Below are 25,044 nucleotides of genomic sequence, written 5' to 3'. Positions count from 1 at the left end.
CAATCATCTTTCCGGTAGGGGAACAACAATATTAATAAAGTTCGTGCTCTCCTGTAATGAGAAGGTGTTAACATTTCAATACTCATGTTCATCAGGCCATATTGTACAAACAATCTGACGGGGCAGTTTGTATGTCCACATTTCTGATCTGAACAATAACGACTTCCAGTCCAAAATCTTCATCTCCAGCAAAAATCGCGCTGGAGATAAGTATTTATTAAAAAGTTAAACATTAGTCTGGCTTTATATAAACTCATTTTATTTGTAAACGCCAGTCTGTCACCGTGTATTGAACTGATCCCATGTTTTTGGACTCAAACATCAAAGGAAGCGAAGGCAGTACAAAGTTGTGAGCGTTTCACTGTTTCCAGTACTGTCGAAATTAACTATGCACAGGAAGTGCCACGTGTACCAACTGCGCATGCTTGAAGAGGTTTGACGTTGTGCCTGCTGGGTGGGACTAGAATGGGTACAGTTTATGTCATAATTGACTTTTAATATAATTTACACTGCAGGTTTGGATAATTAATCGTAACAGGTTCTGAGAATTAGGTTATGTTAAGGGTTGGCTAAAATGCAACACAAATTATTTTGGACATAATCTGTACCCCATCTAGCCAATGTCTACTGGGTGATCCCAACTTCCTGTGCAAGAAGATAAGTGATTTCAGTGGCCTCACATGATTGTCTTGACAAGTCCTACACCCGTAGTTGAACGGGGAACGGCCCAATCATGGTCCTGTGATAGCTAACAAGTGGGCTAGCTAATTAACTTTTTGTTTTACTTGAAAGCCTGTGTGGTGAAGTCGCTCCGTTAACCAAACATCTAACGTTACCCTGCTAGCTAAACAGCCAACTTAGCCAAGTAAGACGCAGTTAGCTATTCGTCAACCAAGCATTTCTGCAGTATATTTGATTACGGTTGGTGTCTATTTCATAATGTCAAGTACAGATTTTAGTTCTCAGAATGGGGCAGGAGGACCGCCGTACGCAAATGGTGAGTACTTTCGCCACGGGTTAACTATCTTTTGGCTTTCTACCTAGATAAAATAACGTTAACTAACTAGTAAGATAAGATTTTATCCGACCTTATCTGACTTGGCTTGTTAGCAAGATGGCCAGATTACAGCATTAGCTTGCTGCCTTGGTAATAATGCTAGCCATGAATGATGGCTGCTAGTAGTGGGCTAATTTAATATTGCTCTTATCGAGACCACAAGCACACATGTTCATATAGATAGCTACGTTATTTGGATAGCTTTAAGTTAGCGTTTTGATTCCCCAACTACGACAGGTAGCTAACATTTATCTGGCTCAGAATAGTTGCGACAAGTCAGATAAGTTTGCTAACTAGCTAACGTTAGCTAGCTTAACTTGGTTATCCTCTAGAGACACAAATTTCAGTTAGTTGGCAATTCGAAATCAAATTGTATTTTTCATATGCTTCGTAAACAGACCTGTGTATATAAACCCTCGATTGCTTGTACTACGTATTGGCCAATAAGAGGCTTTGAAGCCACCTGTCGGCCATATTGGCACTCCTCAGAAAAGCAGTCGTCCATACGAATGAATTGACTTCTACAGTATTTCGTTTAAATGTTTGTAGATGTATCTTTTAACTTATGGTAGCGAAATTAATGTTCCATTTTCTACCATAAACTGCCTCCAATGTCGTTTTAGAGTTCATCCATAGATTATGGCTTATAAAATGTATTTCAGTTGACTGATTTCCTTATCAACTGTAGCTCAGTAAAAATGTTGCATTTGTTATATTATTCAATATACAATGTTGATCCATCCTCAGTTTTCTGTCACAGCCATTCAACTCTAACTTACTATTAGCCTCATGGTGAAATTCTTGAGTGGTTTCCTTCCTCTCCGGCAACTGAGTTAGGAAGGATGCTTGTGTCTTTGTAGTGACTGTATTGAAACAAAATCCAAAGTGTAATTAACTTAACCATGCTCAAACCTCACTGGTCTTTGTGGTTGAATCTGTTTGAAATTCACTGCTCTGAGGGACCTTACAGATAAATGTACATGTGGGGTACAGAGATGAGGTAGTTATTCAAAAATCAGTTTCAACACTTATTGCACATAGACTGAGTCCATGCAACTTATGTGACTTGTTAGACATTTTCACTCCTGAATTTATTTAGGCTTGCCATAAAGGGTTGAACACTTACTGACTCAAGACATTTTAGATTTACATTATACATTTTAAAAATTAAACACAATTCCACTGACATTATGGGGTGTTGTGCTGTCACTGGCCTACACACCTCAATTTAATCCATTTTAAATTCAGGCTGCAACACAACAAAACGAGGAAAAAGTCAGTGTGTGTACTTAATGAAAGCACTTTGTTGTGCTTGCTAAACATTTGGCTATGAGCTAGCACTGGCATTATGGAGACTGAATTAAATTAAGTAATCTTGCTAGGTAGTCAGCTAGCTGTAGCCATCTGGCAAGTATCAACAAGGGCTTTCTGCAAAATAGCAACATTAGCACAGCTAGCTAGAGAACATCAGAATCTAGACCATAGACTAAGCAACACACACGGGCATGTATTGCCAAACAATGCTACTGCCACCTTCTGGTTTGGAGTATTTAACAAGTCTGAGTGGCTGACGACTTTAAGGTCTTTGCTGTGTGAACATGCAATTCTGATTGCTGACACTGTTCAGAGGTGTTAAGTGTTGTCAAATGTTCGACAATCCTACTGGTGTATGAACTATTACGATTAAACTCCCTAGGCTAATCTGGCTTTGTGTTTTCCTTCTCTGCATTTGTTGGTATAATTTCATTATTCCAATATGTTTTCATTAATTGTATTCACTTGGTTTATTTTATGAGAATTTGTAAGATTCTTATTTGCATAAAATAGACAGAACAGTCTTATCAAAAATAGGTAATAGTATTTATTCTCGGAGTGCGCTGCCGTGTAACCACAAACAACAGTTTATATACAAAATATGACGTAACCGGTCATAAAATATTCTTTCTCCAACAGTTCAAAAGTTCATTTGAGAACTTAAGAAGGTTTTTCATCCATCACCCTTCAGCAGACAGTTCCAGCTAATGGAAAACCTAAGAAAACACACAATGCCTCATCTGAACATTCCAGTGCTAAGTTGAGTCGGCTCAACCATAGGTTAATTACCCTTTCTGCTTACTTAAAAAAAAACACTTCCAATCTTCTCCAACCTGGCTGGAATTATATTTATTTAATGTCATTACCCCAGTGTTATATGCTCCACAATCCCTCACTTATTAATTCATATTGTTAATCAGATATAGGGTATACGTTTACTTAGTTACAGTTCTATTTGAAATGGGGATATTGTTTATTCATTTATTAATAAAATTCCTCAACTCTAACATTGGTCTTTCAACTCTGATCAAACCAAGATGCTGCAAACATCCATCTTACTAAAAGAAGGCTTTCCGTATGTTCACTAAATTCCTGTCCTATTATGTTGGTAGCAAAAGCTAGCACTCAAGTGTTAACTTTAATGCCAAAGTGGATTTAATCTCTGCTTAATTCATCTAACTTTGCTTACTGTTTCCACTTTAAAACTATAGACCTTCGTTGCTGTACAGGATCTACTTCCTGTGACTCCTATTCTTTCCTGTCGTGCTCATTTGCCTTGTCTTACTCTTTAATTGGTTGAGCAGTTGTACTCTCCCCAGGCCAGATTCACTGTTATTGGAGGAAGCCCTCAACATGACAGCTGTGGCCTGCCGTTAGCTTCATTTTGGCTATTTCCCCGGGGCTGCTTAGAAATGCTGGGATTATGGGTTTTTGTCTTCACTATTGAGACGTTCTCTAATCAGTCTGTTCCTCTCTGTTCACACTCAGTGTCAGTAAAGGAGCAGCATGCTTTAAATCCAGGTGAGAAGATTGTCCTTCTCTGTAAGTGTGTTGAGTAAAGTTATTGCTTTGTCAGTCTGTTCACAGATTGTTTTCCTTATTTTGGAGGCCTGGAGTCTATTTAAATCCTAATTTCCCTTGCTGCATTTAGCCTAATACTAATGTTGCTGTTCTCAAAGTTATCTAGCCTATATCTTCCTTCAGAGAAACAAACGGTTGTAGGCTGAGTCAATCAGTACTGCCATGCAGTTCATAGTGTAGTAATGAAACATTGGTTGTAGAGTGAGATTTTCTTCATCAGCGTTAACTGGCATGCAAATGAGGCAGTGGGCTATTATTGATGTAGTTTGTTTTGCATGTCCTGGGGGTGGAGATTTCACTTAAGGACCAATGGAATGGTCTAAAATGTGCAGACTCTGCCCACCCTAAGCACTGTGCCATGCAAAATGAACCTCCATGGTTTGAATGCAGATTATAGGGACATTCACGTGGGATGTCAGAGTATGGTGCTTGTCTATAAGTGAAACTGCTTGGAGTCATCTAACCTCATCATTTTCCTGTCTTCCAGGTCCCTCTCAGAATCCAGTAGCGCTGCAGCCACCGGGACCGGGTTACATGGCCCACCAGACTCCATACAACCCAATGCAAGCCAAGGGCCCTATGCCGCCCGGCCCTGGACTCTATAACTCTGGTCCATACCAGCCCATCCCACCAGTCAGCTCTAACCAGGCCCTTCCAGGTCAGCCCATGTTAAAAAGGCCTCCTATGGGACCTCAACATTCCATGACCCCACCTCAGTCTGCCAGCCCTAACCCAGGCTCCAGGATTCCCCCAGCGCATGCCACCCCTCCACCTGTGTCTGCTAACAACTACCAGCACGCCCCAGCCTGGCAGTATGGGGGGACTCCACCAATGGGGGCACCGCCTCCTATGGCCATGCCTCCCCTTCGGCCTGCGGGTAATCACATGACCTCCTCGCCCAGCCTGGCAACCCCCCAGGCCTCCTCGGCAGAGTACCGCGCAACGCCTCCTGTCTTCCATAATGCCATGCAACCCCTGTGTCCTCCCACCTCGCTCCAGGGATACACCCAGCAAGGTAAAACAGTGCTGGAGGGAGCATTACAAAGGCTGCATGATTAAGTGTTAGATATTCCACAGCTGTTTGTTTCCACAATGAAGAACACTTTGTTGAAAACTTGAGATATCATTATGATGTGTTTCATGACATGTTATCGTTGTTTTGTCTGTGTAATGACACTCCACGTCGGTGGCACCGGTGGTGGTTCAGCCTAAGATCTTTTAGAACTAACCCAAGACAGACCACAGCATGTCGTTTCCAGTGGGGGAAAAAAGAGTGGCAGAACAAGCAAGGAGGTGGGCGGAGCCAAGCACGAGCTAGCAAGATCCTATTGGCACTTTCTAGCATGGCATGTCCAGTAACTATTTACCCTTGCACTCCTAAACCACATTTAAAAATATAAACAAATTGGCAAAGGGTGAAGTCTACAAAACTTAGTTCACTCTGTTCGTAACAGATTCTAGTTTTGTGAATAGCGCTCTATTGAGATGAAATGTTCTATCGATGAGCAGAATGTTGACCAAAGTCAATCTCACTCCATCTTCTCCCACTGTCGGCCACTGGGCTTCCCCTCAGCCATATTTTGTGGGTAGTGGAAATGCCTACCCGGATGCTTCAGATTTGCACATCCGGTGAAACATCTGGCTCCTTGTTCTGTGGTCGCGCTAACTGATGTTGAAAGTGGACATTGCCCCCTCCTGCTCCCATTCCCACACGAACAGATCAGTTTGGCAACACCTATCTCCTTGGCAGACACTCAACTCAGAAATACTTGTTCACAGGCCAAATTAGTTTTAGTAACTTCTGGTGAAGTTATTGGAAATCTATAATTTCCAGAGTTCTGAGTTTAGTCACCACTTACCACCACTGTAGCGGTATTTGTGGTGTGTGGCTTATTTTTGGTCAGAAGCCATCAGTGATTCATGACCAAAGCCATTATTGCATTATACAACATTGTGGTCTAAGAAATATCACATTATCTGGCTGACATAACTGTCTTCCTGACTTCTGTTTTAACATTCACTCTAATCTGTCCAGTTTACTATTTTCATTCAAGTTGATTTGATTGAGTATTTATTCATACTTGCAATCTCTGAATGACAGATCTTTGATATTGGAAGCAACATCAGATTGCTCTTATTTGGAATGCCCCAGTGTAGTCTCAGTAGTCACCTAGGGGTGTCTTCCAGTTCATTGACATTAGCTAGCTCTGGGTCAGCCTCATCAGCTGTCGTCAGACCTGTCACCTCCAGTGTAGGGTTATAATTAGAGGTTGCCCGATTAATCGGAATGGCTGCTTTAATTAGGGCCGATTTCAATATATCAATCATAATCACTAGTTAACTAGTTGATCACTAGTTGATGATATTCCTAGTTTATCTAGCGTGTCCTGGGTTGCATATAATCGATGCGGTGCGTATTCGCAAAAAAGGACTGTCGTTGCTCCAACGTGTACCTAACCATAAACACCAATACCTTTCTTAAAATCAATACAAAGAATTATATATTTTTAAACCTGCATATTTAGCTAAAATAAATCCAGGTTAGCAGGCAATATTAACCAGGTGAAATTGTCACTTCTCTTGCGTGCAATGAGCGCAGAGTCAGGGTATATGCAACAGTTTGGGCTGCCTAATTTGCCAGTATTTTATGTAATTATGTCATAACATTGAAGGTTGTGCAAGGTAACAGAAATATTTAGACTTAGGGATGCCACCTGTTAGTGAAATACGGAACCGTTCGGTATTTTATCTAAAATAATAAACTTCTTGTTTTCGAGATGATAGTTTCCGGATTCGACCATATTAATGACCTAAAGCTCGTATTTCTGTGTCATGTTATAATTAAGTCTATGATTTGATAGGGCAGTCTGACTAAGTGATGGTAGGCACCAGCAGGCTCGTAAGCATTCATTCAAACAGCACTTTCGTGAGTTTTGCCAGCAGCTCTTCGCAATACTTCAAGCCAATCAACTCCCGAGATTAGGCTGGTGTAACCGATGTGAAATGGCTAGCTAGTTAGCGGGGTGCGTGCTAATAGCGTTTCAAACGTCATTCGCTCTGAGACTTGGAGTGGTTGTTCCCCTTGCTCTGCATGGGTAACGCTGCTTCGAGGGTGGCTGTTGTCGATGTGTTCCTGGTTCGAGCCCAGGTAGGGGCGAGGAGAGGGACGGAAGCTATACTGTTACATTGGCAATACTAAAGTGCCTATAAGAACATCCAATAGTCAAAGGTATATGAAATACAAATGGTATAGAGCGAAATAGTCCTATAATAACTACAACCTAAAACGTCTTACCTGGGAATATTGAAGACTCATGTTAAAAGGAACCACCAGCTTTCATATGTTCTCATGTTCTGAGCAAGGATCTTAAACGTTAGCTTTCTTACATAGCACATATTTCACTTTTAATTTCTTCTCCAAAACTTTGTTTTTGCATTATTTAAACCAAATTGAATGTTTCATTATTTGAGGCTAAATTGATTTTATTGATGTATTGTATTAAGTTAAAATAAGTGTTCATTCAGTATTGTAATTGTCGTTATTACAAATAGATTTGTAAAAATCGGCCGATTTAATCGGCATCGGCTTTTTTTGTCCTCCAATAATCGGTATCGGCGTTGAAAAATCATAATTGGTCGCCCTCTAGTTACAATACTGCTTGTCACGGGACGTTTTCCCTCTTATGCACGGTAGTTCTCATATACCCCCATGTCTTATAGGTTACATTGTCATGATGTATAGTTGCCAGTTTTGTCTAAGGTTATGTAATAGGTTAGCCTTGACCACAGCCATTGTGCCACAGCCAGGATGATGTCTGGGCTGGCAGCACAGTACTATGTAGGTGCCATTGATGTAATATCCCAAAATGTCAACCAAACAATTGTACAACGTTTTAGTTGATGGGTGTCGTGATAGGATACTGTGTAAGACATATGTGTAGCTAAATGTTGTTGTCCAGGCTCTGCCCCTCTTCTGATGAACCCCATGGCGGCTCCTCACTCATACCACCCAGGTATGAGAGCACCTTACGGCGGCCCCCCACCCTCTGTGAGACCCACCCCACCCACTACTGGACCCCCCATGGGCAATGCCACCCCTCCCCTTGGCCCCAAAACTGATGGTAAGGAAATATCAGTTTTGATACTGCATGAAAGGTCTGAGTAGGAGTGCTGATCTGTGATCAGTTTAGCCTTTTAATGAATAAGAGGGGAACCTGATCCTAGTTTGTTTACCTTACTTGTTGAATTATCCACATGTACTGTGGTTTATTTGTTCAGTAGTTGTATAATAATTGTATAAATAGTTATTTTTTCCTCTGGGGTGGCGGGGTCTAACGTGGGGTTTCTCAGTAGTGGAACTAGCTCCCAACAGCCACCCCCTTTGGGTCTCATTGCCTTCTGTCTTCCCACCATGCCAGCTCAGTGTGGGAGTGATGCTAGTGATGCTTCCCACACTGAGTACGAGAACCAGGAGAATGATTTTGAGTGTCCAGGTGTGGTGTAGTCTCTGTCAGTGTGTTGTGTCCCCTGTGCAGTTTTGATGACGATCACATTTGATCCATTGTCTTCTATTAGATTTGTTAACATGGTTTCGTAAGGAACAGAAGGCCTCGAACTTCCATGGATATGTCAGATCTCACCTGTTTACATCTGACACTATTTCCAAGTTTGTCTGTCTGTCGTTGTCCCCCTCCCCCCCCCCCCCATGTGTCCAATTTATCACGTTGTCTTACTGTCTGTTATTGTGACTGTGAATTGGGTACCTTGAATGCATAATTCATATGTTCTCAACCCTTTGGCAATGAAACAAAGTACAACTGACCTGAAACGTAACACAAACATGTATGCTAAATCAAGTTTTCGCAAATGTACAGATTGTGCCTTTTAAGTACTTACACAAGTAGTAGTGTTTTGTTTGTTTTAATGCATCTTTATTCTGACCCCTAAATGTTATGTTTGCACTGTAACAGGACACATGCCCACACCTGGTAATGGTGCTCAAGTTCCCAACAGCTTTGATCACTTGGAGATGGGCCCTAAAATGGGTCAGTCCTCCACTACATTATAGTTTAATCAGAAATGAATAACTAATGTAACTTTATAGTCCCCTAGATTTACTGCTAGCAACACTAAGAACTGAAACGAGGCCTGTTTTGGTGCTTGTCCCTATAGCTGGCCCACTCCCACCCCAGCAGCCAAGCCCCCCTACTCGACACATGGGTCTATCCTACCCCTCTTTACCCCCGGGGTACCAGAACACCTCGGCACCCCCTAATGCCGCCACCATGCAACATCCCGTGCAGCCCTCGACGCAGCCTTACAGCCATCCTCAGCCATACCAGCAGGTAAGTAACAAGACTTCCATCTCTATGCTTTGCCAATTCAGGTCTTGGATTTTGTTTGACAGTGTTTGAACTACTTTGCAGATATGAAACAGACAATCATAATATCAGTAATAAAAAAATATCAAAATCCCAGTTTATGCCTCAAAATTTTAAGCAATGTTAAAAATAGAACCTATCTATTTCATGATGTATGTACTGTAAGGCATTGTTGGGAGAATAGGTGGATGCAGTTATAGATGGGTAGTAGTCCACAAATGATTGCTGTTGTAAATCATAGCTGGCCTGGCATTCAACCCCACTGGTGATCCATGCAGTGCAAAAAAATGAAAAACATGTTTAAATGTTGCAATAAACCTATAGCGACGATTTGATTGTTTGGAGTTACTAAATACCTTTTTGATTAGGGCCGCAGCTTATTATGTACATCTGCAAGCATAGCAGCAAAGACTGGACATATCTCTTTAGTTTCAATATATTAAAGTGCTGTATACAGCATCCAATAAGTGGACATCACAAAGGGCTGTATTTCCAATAAAACAATGGGCAGTTTGGGACACAGTTGCTCTTTCTTTTAACAAATAGGCTGTCTAACCTGCAAATTCACTTCTTTTTTTCAAAATGTCTGCGCCGATTGAGTTCGACTCCCCTGAGCTAGTGTATCTATTTAGTAAGCTAAAAACCCTGCGCCTAACACTAGCTGCTGGGAGGATGTCATTGGAGGTGTGACTGACCTTTTCCCCTCACCTTTTTTCAGTGGCAACAGCTCGAGGCAGGTGTCATTTGGTTAGCTAGAAAGAAATGTACATCGCTTTCCCAGGTAGCTATGCTGAGCTTGAATGAATGCTAACTGGATAACAGATCTCTTAGTTGTCAATCAAATGTATTTGACATCGATCAAATGAGAGGGCAAGCAAGTTTCCCATTCAGTTATCAGAAGGTGGGTTGGTACAAGCATGCATTGGCAGGCAAGCTGCAGAAGGACGAGCATGATTTTATTCCACATTGTTTAAGTGCAATTTTGACAGCCAACTATTTTTTATTTTGATTTATTTTAAAGTTTGAGAGGGTTTATCTTATGTTCCCTCGTTAGATTTTAGCTTATCTCGCTCTGGCTAGCATTAGTTGTTGATCTTGTTGATGTGCATAGGCAACTGAGAGGAGGGGAGCTTAACTTTTCATGGTGGTTTGATCAATAGGACTGTGAAGATCCCAAATGTGAGGACTCCCGTGGTATTTACATATGTGCAGAAATCCATTCAGGTGTATTTTGTGGCTTTTGACGAATGCGTTCTGATCTAAAATTGCGCTGTTGCTACTGCCTGTAATCACACAGTCCAGTTCAAAGTGATTGATGGAAGGCACGGGTTGCAAATGGCTTATTTGCATATATGCCTACTGAATCTCTGATTGGCTATGGCGCACCGGTCTGCGTCGACTCCGGTTCTGATCAAGACGGATGTTTTTATTAGGTTTATTTACTGCAGTGTCTGTTAATTGTCTAAATGCACAGCTGCTTTCCCACTCTATTGCTATTGAATTTTCACAAATGCCTTACTATATGTCATTCCCAAACATTCTATACATTTGTGAAAGTGACCATATCGAAGTGCTAAGATAAAAAATTTAAAAAATCCTGGGGGTATAGATGAATTTATTTTAATATTTCATGATGCTAAAATGCTGTCAGTTCCACTTTAAATTCTACAGTTCATAGCTGAACTTTCTGTATGATATTGTCAGAGCTTAGCGCATGTCTGACTTGAACACATTTTAAAAATTAACTCTATGTTGAAATAGGACATGCATAGACTGAAATATTGAAACTGACCAGGGATGCACCACAAGTGCACAAATTTTTGATCAGACCTTCAAGGGTGCTGCCCTCGTTCATTGTATTCACCGGTTAACTGTCCTAATTTCCCTCCCCAGCCCTCTGCAGGTCCAGCCCAACTGAGCCCCTCCTTGTCTGGTTTGAGTCTGCAGTCTCAGACCCCAGAGGCCCTGAGGGTGGTCAACCTGCTGCAGGAGAGGAACCTGCTCCCTCTGGGCCCAGTCACCCCTCCTACGCCCTGCCTGCCCCAGGACCTGCAGAAAATCAACTGCCACCCAGAGTGCGTAGTAGTTTGTCTGGCGTTGTTTCCCAACATCAACCCTCCCCACCAAAATGTTGAACATTTTGTGTTAATGTGCTTGAACTTGGCCCTACATGTAAATAATATGTACTGGTTCTGACCTGGTGTGCATCTCCCCCTCACTACAGGGTCTTCCGCAGTACCCTGACCAGCATCCCCCAGACCCAGTCGCTGTTAAACAAAGCCAAGCTCCCACTCGGCTTGCTCCTCCACCCCTTCAAAGATCTCTCGGTAAGACGTTGCCCACTCACTCCATGCAAAACATGCCCAACCTTCAGTATAATCTTCCTTCTACCAATCCCACTTCTGGTGAAAGATCAAAGGATACATATAGCCTAGAATAATTGTCTTCAATCTACACATCTGTGATCATGTCTGAATTGTAATTAGATTTTTTTTTTTTTAAGATTAGTGTGGAACTTGGCATTGATGATAGGCTATGACAATCATATTCTTTCTCTGTGCACTGCAGAAACCAGTTGTATTATAAGTTAAATTATTCAAGAGCCGATGGGTGCATATACAGTATTTCATTTAAATGTATGTACTAATCCCAGATTGCCCCTTAATTGTTTTTGTTTGTCTGTGCACTGCAGCAACTGCCTGTGGTCACCTCCAGCACTATAGTGAGGTGTCACTCCTGCAGGACGTACATCAACCCCTTTGTGACCTTCCTGGACCAGAGGAGATGGAAGTGTAACCTGTGTTACCGGGTCAACGACGGTGAGGACCACAGCCACCAAGCTCCTCTCAAATGACACCCTATACCCCATATATGGCACTTCCTTTGACCAGATCCAATGTTCATTATTTAAACACTAAAATTAGGTTCCAAGTGAGAAGTTGGGCTGGTCTGAAGCTGAAAAAATAATGGAAATTCACACGAGCACCACAAGGACTAACTTCACCCATGCTCTATCAAGGTTTTCAAGCACACCGCTTTGACCTAAATGTCCAGAATATCGTTAACCTGCCGATATTAGTACTGATGGACAAGCCTGGTGCTGCTCTTTTCTGACTGAAGATAACCTCCGTCTTTGTTTGGTGTAGTTCCGGAGGAGTTCATGTACAACCCAGTCAGCAGATCGTATGGCGAGCCACACAAAAGACCTGAGGTCCAGAATGCTACCCTCGAGTTCATTGCACCATCAGAATACATGGTAAATTCAAATATGTAGTCTTTCAGGATTGTCTATATTCTGCCTGAAAATATTTCTTATCTATGTGGAATGTTGCCCCCTTTAATCCGCTAATAAAATGCAGATGAAGTGAGCTGGGTGCTACTGCTGCTGTGTTCATGAAGTGATTCCATCAGACTTTATGATGCTCTTAAGTTTTAAATCATTTGCTGCAGTTTTTCTAGGAAACATTTATGTTTTTTGTCTGCGTGTTTGTGTTAGTCTATGTATTGACGTGGTGAAACCTGTCATACTCAGCTGAGACCCCCCCAGCCTGCTGTTTACCTCATCGTGCTGGACGTATCCCACAATGCCGTGGAAACAGGATACCTAGATGTCGTCTGTCAGTCACTGCTAGAGAACATCAATGCGTATGTATGATCAACGTCACCACAGACACTAACAAAAAAGCTGATTAGGCCTTTGCAGCATGGTCCATTGTCTTATGTTCTGGGCTTCATAAACTAACATTGTCTGGAAGTTTTAGTCAAAACTTGCTAACTTTAAAGTGTTTCGTCTCCAATAACCCCAAAACAATGTAGCTTTTAACAAAAAAAAATAGTGTCCTGTGACTGTCTGCTGAACAAGTCCTTCTGAATGCCTGTGTGTTCCAGGCTCCCTGGGGACTCGAGGACAAAGATTGGCTTCATCACATTTGACAGCACCATCCACTTCTACAACCTCCAGGAGGGCCTGTCCCAACCACAGATGCTCATAGTCTCCGACATCGAAGGTGAGAGATAAAAATAGAGAAGTTTGTGAACATGGGCCGGAGCTCTTTAAATTGCGCTGTTCAATTTGTGCTCTCTTGTAAGAAAAAAGGTGCAAGGGTTTACAAGCTTCATCTGTAGACTCATTCACTGCCTAGAAGTTATCAAATACTGAAAAAATAGTCTAATGGTCTTCTGTGCTGTCTTTTCTCCAGATATATTTTTACCGACACCAGACAGCCTTTTAGTGAACCTCAATGAATGCAAGGAGGTAAGGAGCTAATATTCCCCAGAGACAGGCTAATGTAAAACGAAAAGGTTGTGACTCAAATCTGTCTAACAACTCACCACATTGCCTGAATTAATCAAGACACACTCGCATTGGGTAACTTAGTTTTGCCTAAGCCTCTCTTTAGCTCTGTTTTGCATTTCAAAACTTTATGTAAATGCGTTATTTATTTTTGCAGCTGGTGCAGGATTTGCTGAGGAGCTTACCCCAGATGTTTGGCAAGACCATGGAGACCCAGTGTGCTCTGGGCCCGGCCCTGCAGGCAGCGTTCAAGCTGCTATCGGCCACCGGAGGGCGTGTGTCCGTCTTCCAGACCCAGCTGCCCAGTCTGGGTGTGGGGGCCCTCAAGTCCAGAGAGGACCCCAACCAGAGGGCTTCTGCCAAGGTGGAGACTAGAGACCGGTTCACACTGGTTTATACATTCTGTATCTGAAATTGCACCCTAAAATGTCCCATATGTAGGGAATACTGTGCCGTTTGGGATGCACACATTTCTAGTTGTATAACATGTTGCATGCCTGTTGTGCAGTGATGGTTGAAACAACTTCAATCCCGAAGATAGGGTTTCAGGAATGTGTTCTGCATACTATACCCACTTTTTATTTATTTTTTTAACTATTGTCTGTGATGCTCGTTGTGTGGTGATTCCCCAGGATATCCAGCACCTTTCTCCTGCCACAGACTTCTATAAGAAGCTGGCCCTAGACTGTTCAGGACAGCAGGTGGCTGTGGATCTGTTCCTACTGAGCTCCCAGTACTGTGACCTGGCCTCTTTAGGTGAGTGGCGCCTTCAGCCGCATACACCTGCACTACAATGTGCGATTGTTTACGAAGTCACCTTATTCCACAAGCAATCAGTGCCCTGTGCATGTCTCTGATGTATGTTACAGTTATGCGTATGTTACTGTATGTGTCTTGCTGGTGACAAATCAAATTTCCCCTTGTGTATAGAACATCATACCTTGGCTGGATTCATGTGTGTAATCTCAATCTTCTCTCTCCTCCCGTCAGGTTGCATATCCAGGTACTCAGCGGGAAGTGTGTACTACTACCCCTCCTACCACCAGCAGCACAATCCAGCCGGGGTAGAGTGCTTCCAGAAGGATCTCAAGAGGTACCTCACCCGCAAGATCGGCTTCGAGGCTGTCATGAGGATACGCTGCTCTAAAGGTGACGACTTTTTTTCACTGTGCTGGTTTTATTGTATTATGTGAAAGCAGCAGCGCTTTAATTGTCTGAAACAAATTTCCCTTCAGGGACAATGCATCTGATTTCATCTGAAATCTGTGTAAATTATTTGCTGATCATCTCAATGCTCATTGATGGAGGGTAATATTAACCCTGTGAACTTGTGAGTCTGTCCCTGCTCCAGTAGATTACTTTATCTGGGAGGATGAACTTGGAATGAATTCAACTCAAACCCCTTAACCTCCATGTAGGCTTGTCCATCCACACGTTCCATGGGAACTTCTTTGTGCGCTCCACGGACCTGCTGTCTCTGCCCAACGTGAACCCGGATGCAGGCTTCGCTGTGCAGATGTCCATTGAAGAGAACCTGGTGGACATGCAGTCTGTCTCCTTCCAGGCTGCTTTGCTCTACACGTCCAGCAAAGGTATACTGACTGTCTGGAGCTGCTGTGGTGGGCTGGGGTTTTATTTTTCTGTGGGATTTACTTGGTTGAGACTCATTGTAAATGTCCCAAATATCACACTATTCCATGCATAGTGCCCTACTTTTTACCAGGACTTAAAAGGCTCTGGCTATAAAATGTAAAAAAGTGCACTATATAGAGAAGTTCCATTTGGGACTCGGATTCCATGTTTGTAAACGTGAGCCATGAAAGGGTGAGATGGAACACTTTTTAAACTGAATACCAAATTGTAAACATGCTCTTGCTGAAGTGCAATTGAGTTAATATTTTTTGTTTCCATTGTAATGCTGAAACAGTAACTTGTTGCTTGGTGTTGTATTTCTACAGGAGAGCGACGAATCCGAGTCCACACCATGTGTTTGCCTGTTGTCAACTCCCTATCCGACATCTTCGCTGGGGCTGATGTCCAGGCCATCACTTGCCTGCTGGCTAGCATGGGTAGGTAGTTTGTTGGTATTTGTGTGGTTATTAAAGGCATGTTTATTTCCATCACGGTGAGGTCCTTATTGTGTTCCATCATCCTGTGATCATTAATGTCTCATAGTGAGAGCAGGATTGTCATCCCCACCCTACCATTGCTGCCTAATTTGCATGGACAGATGGTTAAGTGATATCAGATGGTTGCCTGGTTACCGTGACCTTTGTGGGATCCAAGTGGCTACATGAAACTGACTGTGGACTAATCTTCATATAGTGTGTTGATGGGGGTTTTACCCAGGTCTATTCCTTCACTGATGAAATGTTAGTCTTCTAAAGAGAACCTACTGTAATAATATTATACCATTATTATTGATAGTTTACCCTAATATAAAGTAACAAATGATTTAACCCAACGGTTGCTCTTTTGTAAATAAAGGCCATGACTACAAACATGTACTGTACATTCATGTAACTTGTGAATCACAATCCCTGAGACAAACGTAGCTGAGGTTTGAATTGGGTTATTTTTTTCCTGATGTGTGTCCTCTCGCTCTCCAGCTGTGGATCGCTCTGTGACGGCCAGTTTGAGTGACGCCAGGGACGCGATGACCAACGCATCCATCGACTCTCTGACGTCCTTCCGCACCTCTGTACTCACCATCCAGCAGCCTGGCCTCCTGGCCCCCGCCTGCCTCAGACTGTTCCCCCTCTACATCCTCGCCCTGCTCAAACAGGTACGCTATCCACCCACTCCCTCCCTGGCTAGTCCCCTGGCAGTCTACGGCTTCGTCTCAAATGGTACCCTGTTCCCATAGGGCTCTAGTCAAAAGCAGTGCACCATTGGCCTCCCGAGTGGCGCAGTGGTCTAAGGCACTGCATTGCATACAGTGCTGCAGCCTTTACTCCAGACCCGGGTTCATTTCCCAGGCTGTGCCTCAACTGGCCTGATAGGCCCATAGGACGGTGCAGAGTTGGCCCAGTGTTTTCTGGGTTTGGCCGGTGGACCTCTACTTGGCTCTAGCGACTCATTGTGGCGGGCCGGGTGCCTGCGTGCTGACCCCGGTCGCCAGTTGAACAGTGTTTCCTCCGACACATTGGTGCAGCTGGCTTCCGGGATAAGCTGGCGGGTGTTAAGGAACGCGGTTAGGTGGGTTATGTTTTGGAGGACTCATGATGCCACCTTCGCCTCTCCTGAGGCCTTTGGCGAGTTGCAGCGCTGAGACGCCCCCAAAAAAGCAGTGCACCTTTAAGAGGATAGGATGCCATTTGGGACGGAGCCTACCTCTCACCAAACAGGCTATGGAACATAAACCAGCTTCAAGACACCATAAGAAATCTAGTCATATCAACTGATAATGTAAGACCCAGCTACTGCGATTTGTTTCTCTCCTTCATGCTTTGCTCATATGTCGTTTTTGTTCTCTGATCCACAGAAAGCCTTCCGAACGGGTACAAGCACCAGGCTGGACGACCGTGTGTATGCCATGTGTCAGCTGAAGTACCAGCCCCTGGCCTACGTCATGCTGATGATCCACCCAGCGCTGTACCGTGTGGACGATCTGACTGACGAGGTCAGGGCTAGGGGAAACCCTGATGTTCACGCAGATAGATAATGCCAATAATGAGAAGCTAGATTTTTCTTTTAGTTTATATTTGAGCATGTCTTAAATTATATAATGCATACACTACATGGCCAAAAGTATGTGGACACGTGCTCGTTGAGCATCTCATTCCAAAATCATTGGCATTAATAGGGAGTTGGGGCAGGTAGCGTTCTTCTGGCATCCGCCAAACCCAGATTAGTCCGTTGGACTGCCAGACAGTGAAGCGTGATTTGTCACTCCAGGGAACTCCGCTCCAGAATCCAATGGCGGTGAGATTTACACCACTCCAGCCGGCACTTGGCATTGTGCATAGTCATATTAGGCTTGTATGCAGCTGCTCGGCCATGGAAACCCATTTCATGAAGCTCCTGACAAGCAGTTAATGTGCTGATGTTGCTTCCAGAGGCAGTTTGGAACTCGTAGTGAGTGTTGCAACCAAGGACAGGTTTTTACAAGCTTCAGTACTCTGATCCCGTTCTGTGAGCTTGTGGCCTTACATGCTGACCAGACCGGACACGTCGCGTGCGCGAGCGTCGCAAATTACATTTAGAAAGCCATGTTATTCAATTATTGCACCCACACTGCTAGCGCCCGCCAACGAGCGTCTGCGACACCAAGGGCTAAAATAGAACTCATTCCTATTTCTGACGCAGATCGCGCTGAAAGTCCTGCCTCTCCCATCTCATTGGTTTATAGAAGCAGGTACCCACTTGCCATCTCATTGGTTATACCCACGTGGGTGACTGAAAGACTAACTGTTTTGCCGGTAGTTGTGGTAATGCAATGAAAGTTTAGATGCGATCACCATATAAGTTAAACGGTGAAAAAGCCTGGAAGGAGGAGAGATGACTAGAAACAAATAAATGTATGCACGAAGGCTCACGCGCGCAGCTGGTTTGGGTTCCGTGTCACGCTTCGCGACTGAGCCTTTTGTTGCTCTTAGACGTTTCCAATTCACAATAACAGCACTTAGTTGACCGGGGCAGCTTTAGCAAGGCAGAAATTTGACGAACTGACTTGTTGGAAGGGTGGCATCCTATGATGGTGCCACGTTGAAAGTCACTGACCTCTTCATTAAGGTCATTCTACTGCCAATGTTGGTCCATGAGGATTGTCTGGCTGTGTGCTCGATTTTATACAGCCGACTCCACTATTTGAAGGGGTGTCCACATTTGTTTGTCTATCCATGGTTTTGCTTCCATCTGACATGTGGATATATTGTACGTTTCCCCTTTATAAACTTTTATTTTATTAGCTTCTCCCCTCTTCTCCCTCTACAGGGAGCCCTGAACGTCAGTGAGCGCACCATCCCCCAGCCCAGAGTCCAGCAGTTGTCTGTGGAGAAGCTGAGCAGAGATGGGGCCTTCCTCATGGACGCTGGCTCGGTTAGTAGAATGACCATGATGCATTTATTTGTTATGGACAGATGCAATTCAAATATTGACATATGAATAATCCAGAGTCTGATGCATTACACCATCATGCTTTAGCTTGCCCTCATTTACATTTTTTTTAAAGGAATGTCATTTGGCGTACAACCTAAAATAGACATGCAACCATATCTGCAGTGGATTTTTCTGGAGAAACGGGCCGATGGATAAAATGAACACAATCTTGACTGACTTCTCCTTTGTCCTAACAGGTAATCTATCTCTGGATTGGAAGAAACTGCAACCCCAACTTCCTCACGCAAGTCCTGGGGCTCCCAAACTACGCTGCTGTGCCCCTGAACATGGTAAGGAACCTAAACACCTGCTCCCATTTTTCACTCTTCGCCCAGCTCCTCTGCTCCTGTCAAGGTTCTGTATCGCTCACCAGGACCTCTGTGTATTATACTGTATTTACATGTGCTAGTATCTTTTGTTTGGCGTATATATATTTTAGTAGTGCATCTCATTTAAAACAGCACAACAGATTTCCTGAAAGGGGTGCCATAAAGATATTTCATTATAATGGTGTTGAATCTCCCAGAACATGCTCCCAGAGTTGGACACTGCAGAGTCCCAGAGAACCAGAGCGTTCGTTGGCTGGCTGAGGGAACAGAGGCCCTTCTTCCCCATCCTGCATGTCATCAGGTAGGCATTAGGAACAGTGGTGTGGCTTTACTAGACCAGAGCACTGGTAGAGATCAGAGGCCATGTCTGTGTTCCAAATTGCACCCTATTCCACTTAGTTCACTACTTTTGACCAGGGCTGTTGAGCTTTAGTCAAAAGTAGTGCACACTATGGGGAATAAGGGTGAAATTTGGTTGCATACAATGTTTGATGATTTCCTTGGGTAAACAAAGGCCAAAATAGAATGCGTAGTATTTAGATCTGGTTGAACTCATTGACAGGGTTGACAGCCTACTGAGTTTTGTTGAGCTGTCAACCGGCTCAGGTCAATTCTGCAAGAGACTATGCGTTAATGTTGTGGATCCAACCTTCATTTTCTGTTCCCGTTCAGGGATGAGAGTCCACTGAAAGCCAGCTTCTTGCAGAACATGATAGAGGACCGGACAGAGTCGGCCTTGTCTTACTATGAGTTTTTACTCCACATCCAACAGCAAGTCTCCAAGTAAACCCAGCGTATTGAGTCAGTCCTGGGAACATCAGTGTGGGAACCTGTCAGGGACTGCTTGCTGCCTCTCACAGGATCTTCGGTGGTGGCTCACCATTTTTGTGTGTATCATTGCCTTTCCTGAAGATTTCCCCCAGCTGCAGACTTTCAAACGAATCAAACTTTGTGTGGTAAACAGGACAAGGACAGAGGTGACTAAGCGAGGTCTGATTTTGCTGCTGGTTTGACTATTTTCAAGCTGGAACAACTTGTCAACCAGGGAACTCATGATACGTCAATGATTGAGGACATCAGTGTTTATTCTCAAAGAACAAGGTTTTCTTAGATCTTTTCATATACAGTTCTGGCTATGGATGTCAAGTCTTTTGATCAAAAGCATAGTTGTATTTGCTAATAAAATAATAGAAGTATCATGCTAAAGGCAATGTTGGAGTATCGCCTGCCCTTAAGGACTTATAATTGGATGTCACCTTGATTGAGCGTAAGAATAATATCTCAGCTACAATAATAATGATCTACTGATTTTAGTTGTGAAGGACAGATGTGTGCTTTATTTTGGTTATTGTGTCGAACAAATCTAGGATTAATGCAAAGGCAGAAATGTAGACGTTTGAAGGCGAACTAACCTTGTTATAATTTGCTGCCTTTTGAATGTTGACGAAACAATGCAATGCTGTCATCTCTTGGGTCTGGTTTGTCCTTCTCTCAACCTGTCTTTCCTGTATCTTCTCTCTCACTTGTCATGGACATTCAACACCTCTGAAGACGTTGCTTTGTTAAATATGAGAATCCCGATCTGATTAAATCCTCTAATTGCCTTCTATGGGACATTTTTATTATTAAACCTCTGTTTAAATACAAACGCTATATATGAAATATTTTAATATAATAGGATATGGGACATTCTTGAATACAGACATAAAGCCATTGTGATCTTTTAATCATGCTTATTGATACTTGTGTATTGAAAAGACTACATTATGGTAAAGAATTGTTGATTTTAGTATGAACATATTAAGGTGACATGACGCTAATAAAATGTTCGGAACTTTTTAAACTTAATTGTGGTTTGTCGTGAATGAGCAGGGTACGATTAACGTGGATGTTGTCTCAAATGGTATACCTTTTCAAATTCCACTGTCGTAACATAGTTAATGTGAAAAGGAATACGAACATATCAGAATGTTTTCTGATGCAAAGAGAATATATAATATCTTAGAAGTAATGACGAATAAATAGTGACTAAAGGTGTCACTCTTATTGTACTTAACTGCAGGAAAGGTATGAATTGTTAACGTTTATACATTTGACAATGCCAGAGGATGTTGCTGTTCTGGTCTCAATCGTTCTATGGTTTTAAGATATTATTTGTTCTTGTGGAAGTTTCCAGAATTAAACAATAGTCATAAAATGTTTGCGTGTTTTATTCCTAAAAAATGTTGAAGTAGTTTGCCTGAGAAACGGCAGGTAGGCTAGTGGTTGAGAGCGTTGGGCCAGTAACGGAAAGGTTGCGAGATCGGGTCTGACAAGGTAACATTCTGTCTTTCTGCCCCTGAACAAGGCAGTTAACCCACAGTTCCTAGGCCGTCATTATAAATAAGAATTTGTATTAACTGACTTGCCTAGTGAAATAAGAGGGATCAATTGTTTAGAGTACCTACTTAAAATATTTCCTTTTGACTGATTGTTGCATGAGTTAGAATTGATTGGTTTTCACTTGAAGGGGAATCATGGATTTCGATACTGGAATACTTTTATAACCAACCATTGATTTGACCGCCATCCCCGGCAGCCGTGATTCTTTGGCTAAACTGACCTCAACCATTTCCCATGCACTGTCAATGGGGTTTCTAAACCAACCCGGCTGTAATAATTCTGGAAACTGGTTAATTTTGTGGCTAGTCGGATTTCCCCATGGGGAACTGTAAACCGAAAGGTATATTTCTTCGCCCAACACCGGTCACTGAGTTAGCAAGCTGAAGTTGGCTAGTGAGTCACAGAAATGTACGTTCAGCCTATTCATTATTTCAGTCCGATTGGCCTTAAAGTAAATTAATCAGCATGGCTTAACATAGCACTGTTGGCGGTATAAACACAATTTCGCTAAACGTGTATGTAACAACATTTATTTGATTAATTTCGTTTTTGACCTCGACATTCTTGCTGGATAGACACTTTGATAGCTAACATGCGCTGCTAACTAGCTAATGCTAATGGCGCTAGCTAAACTCCTATGTTAGGCTGGACACATTGCATTTTAACAACGCTTTTCTAAAAAGTGGTTCATTGCATCCGCGGTGGAGCCCAGTTTCATAATATATCCCAGCTGCCTGTCGTAGTTGAAGTAATCACGAAAAAGCAGGCCTTAATTTAGGGCATTTTATCACCCTGCCAGCTCCTATGAATTCTATTGAGCACTGTGGTACCAACTCGCCTTCCGAACGTTCGTGTAATGTGTCCAGCCTAACATAGGAGTTCAGCTAGCGCCGTTAGCATTAGCTAGTTAGCAGCGCTAGCTATCAGTGTCTCCAGCAAGAAAGTACAACAAATGGGACAATGGTAGTTTCGCTATAGTTGGCAATGGAGACCTGCTCACGTTAAGTTAAAATGTAAACAACAAATTACTCATGTTACTCTGAGGTCGTCCCATTGTTTACTATAGGGAAATGTAGGTATGGCTGTCTTATTTTGCCAAATATCTCGCGATGTGCATATTTAGATTTGTATTTTTTGTCATTTCGGACACCATGTTAATCAATATCTTTCTAATTATGTAAGGCTGGGTATTGTATCTCGTCATCAAACGCTAGACCTGAAATAGTCAGTTGCCATTTTTCCCCTACTTCCTCGCTATGCAGACAAGCACAATTGGCTCCACTGAGGTGCAGATGTTTCCTTTCTACACTAGTTATTTCAGTTTCGTCCTAAGAACAGATTGTAGTGTTAAAATAAAAATGGATACTTTTTTGGTGCCATTTAGGCTAAATCAGCTAAATTAGCTAAATCTAAGCTTCACTCCAGTCAAAACAGTCTGCGAACGTTCGATTCCATTAATTTGATATGGGCTCGCGCTAGTTTTAGCTTAGCCAACGTTCTAAAGCCGTTTTCAGCCTTGGGTGAATTTTGACTCGTTCTTTTGTCCAGCCGACCTATGCGGATGTTTATCTAGTTCCCAAGAGCAGCAGACCGGTAAGTCAACTTTTCTTTCGAACTTTAATCATCTGTAAAGTTGTTTTACATGCAATCATGCTAGCTAGCTATATTTTGACACGTCTGCACCTGCTTCACCGGCAATGACGGGTGATGCAGGTAATTATCACATGCATACTCTCCTTCACTTGGGGCTCTATTCAATCACATCCGCATAGCGGTTGTTTTGGTGGTGTCTGAGGTGGAACTGTATTAAAGCTGTCAAATTAACAAGCGGCTCCTGGCCTTATACCTAAACCGCACATTGCCGTTGGCGGCAGGGAGTCGCATTAACAGAAATCTCATGCATCCCTGTTTACAAGTTAGAACAGTGGAATTTGAGATGTAATCTACACCTCGATTAGGCTGATATAAATCCTCATTTAGTTTACTTTTGAATTTGAGCGTCATATTTATATATAACCTACACTTTTTCGTTTACGGTGTAGATTCGTGACAATGATCAAGAGCCGCTGCTTGCCGATTTGACAGATCCAACATCAGACACCGATAAAACATAAGCAATGTTGGTGTCAGCTATCGCTGGTTAACGCTTGATCTTATTGACTCTAGGCCTTATACTCATTCACTCTGTTTACTTGTATGATTATTGTCAGTTAAGAAAATTATGCCTCTTTTAGATCTGCCACCCCCAGTAGTTCAGCTGTAGTCACAGCAGTCCTCAGCTGTGGTTTTTAATTTACCAGCTGCACCAATTCTTAGTTCACTGGCCTTGAAGGTAGAAACTTTTGAGGGTTCCCAACTGGATACAGGTAATTCATAATTATATTACATGCATATATGCTCAATCCCACCAACCGATGTGCACACAAACATGTTGAGCTGTATACTTACTGCCACTTTGTGTCCTTTTCAGATCTGCAATGCACTCCACCACTGCCTGACAGCCTCACCCAGAAGTGCATACACTGGGCCTATCAAGACTGACAAAGCAGAGATGGGTGGGTGACAAGGAAACTTAAAACGCAACATGCACACACACACTCCCTCTCTCTCTGTCACACACACATAATCCCCAATGTAAATACATTGTAGTTTATTTTATGTATGCTCCATTTTATTTGAGGAAAATGTCTGCAATAAAGTTTGTTCACAGTTAAGCAATGTCTTTGTTTTATTGTATATTTCTCCGTATTAAATGTAACCAATAGAAAGTCTGCAAACCTGCAGGTTTTGTCATCTGAGCCTGAAACTTAAGAGAGATGGGAAGAGTGCAGTTTAAAGGTTTATCGTTAACTGACACAATTTATAATGAATACATATGTGACCAACAGTTACTGTATCATGATTTAGTGTTTTAATTACTCAAGTAGTGCCTCAAGGTAGGATTGAACCGTTTCTCAAAAGAAGCAGAACAGGTCAAATAAGGTGACCAAAAAAACGCAATATTACTTCGCCCAGCAGCATTCATTGAGCGAGCAAGCTAAAGTTAGCAAGTCACAGAAATGTACGTTCCAGTGGCAGTCAGTGCCGTTTAAGATGAGGGAGGACAAATGTTTTTGTTTTTTTAAGCATGGCGTTATTTCTATTACAGCATATTGGAGGACTGTCATTCATATTCCATTCACCCAGTTCAATGCAATAGGTTTAGGCTACTACATGATACTCAAATGTTCCTATTCTCATGTCCTATACCCATCAACCTGACCTATGAATGACAGTTTATAACATAGGTGCACACAGGTCGAGAGACATTTAAGGTGACAGACGGTGACATTCAATAATGCCTTACACACTCTTACCTGCATCTAGCTGATATAGGGTGTATTCATTAGTCCAACAGTTGCAAACAGTAGTTTTTATTGGACAAATTCAGGTATGTTTATCCCCGTTTTGTTACATTTGCTTCTGTTTAAGAAACTTTTTCAACAGAATCAGCAGAGTGAATACTACACTGATCACGCGTAAACACAGTTCACTTTCATACCAGCCACGTTGTATTCCATCTCGCATCTATGCGCTCACCTCTTCCCTTGTGGATTTCAATGCACA

The 25,044-nt window shown here is 42.6% G+C and overlaps 1 protein-coding gene and 1 long non-coding RNA gene across 7 annotated transcripts; both read left to right on the top strand.

The window, feature by feature from the left end:
- The first annotated feature begins 30 nt into the window (after positions 1-30).
- On the top strand, positions 31-20,904 carry LOC110537723 (protein transport protein Sec24A). 6 transcript variants are annotated; one of them, XM_021624054.3, is made up of 24 exons: positions 461-997; positions 3,860-3,892; positions 4,440-4,967; positions 7,912-8,073; positions 8,923-8,997; positions 9,125-9,297; positions 11,227-11,408; positions 11,558-11,660; positions 12,026-12,152; positions 12,480-12,589; positions 12,866-12,978; positions 13,222-13,340; positions 13,533-13,588; positions 13,785-13,991; positions 14,260-14,383; positions 14,618-14,776; positions 15,046-15,219; positions 15,586-15,696; positions 16,237-16,412; positions 17,112-17,249; positions 18,563-18,667; positions 18,925-19,017; positions 19,254-19,357; positions 19,729-20,904. In XM_021624054.3, the coding sequence occupies exons 1-24, from the start codon at positions 940-942 to the stop codon at positions 19,841-19,843; spliced, it is 3,345 nt and encodes a 1,114-aa protein (XP_021479729.3). In that variant the 5' UTR covers positions 461-939; the 3' UTR covers positions 19,844-20,904. The 6 variants fall into 6 exon arrangements, with proteins under 6 accessions (XP_090048852.1, XP_090048851.1, XP_090048853.1 ...); XM_090192726.1 differs by lacking the exon at positions 3,860-3,892 and having other exon boundaries at positions 31-469; XM_090192725.1 differs by lacking the exon at positions 3,860-3,892 and having other exon boundaries at positions 389-997.
- Positions 20,905-22,669: 1,765 nt separating this feature from the next.
- LOC110537722 (uncharacterized) lies at positions 22,670-24,152 on the top strand. Its single transcript, XR_016485107.1, has 2 exons — positions 22,670-23,031; positions 23,909-24,152. It is a non-coding gene; the product is annotated as an uncharacterized LOC110537722 (long non-coding RNA).
- Positions 24,153-25,044: the final 892 nt, after the last annotated feature.

Source organism: Oncorhynchus mykiss, chromosome 12, assembly GCF_057628025.1.
Source record: "Oncorhynchus mykiss isolate SJ-2025 chromosome 12, ASM5762802v1, whole genome shotgun sequence".
In the NCBI taxonomy this organism is placed as follows: domain Eukaryota; kingdom Metazoa; phylum Chordata; class Actinopteri; order Salmoniformes; family Salmonidae; genus Oncorhynchus; species Oncorhynchus mykiss.
Note: the sequence above shows the minus strand (reverse complement) of the source record. Positions and strands in the feature narration are given on the sequence as shown.

Bases quoted from the DNA above. Each gene is read 5' to 3' on its own strand.
- LOC110537723 (XM_021624054.3), top strand. From the start codon at position 940: ATGTCAAGTACAGATTTTAGTTCTCAGAATGGGGCAGGAGGACCGCCG. The intron at 12,590-12,865 runs GTAAATTCAAAT...TGTCATACTCAG, and splicing joins TTGCACCATCAGAATACATG to CTGAGACCCCCCCAGCCTGC. The intron at 15,220-15,585 runs GTATACTGACTG...GTATTTCTACAG, and splicing joins GCTCTACACGTCCAGCAAAG to GAGAGCGACGAATCCGAGTC.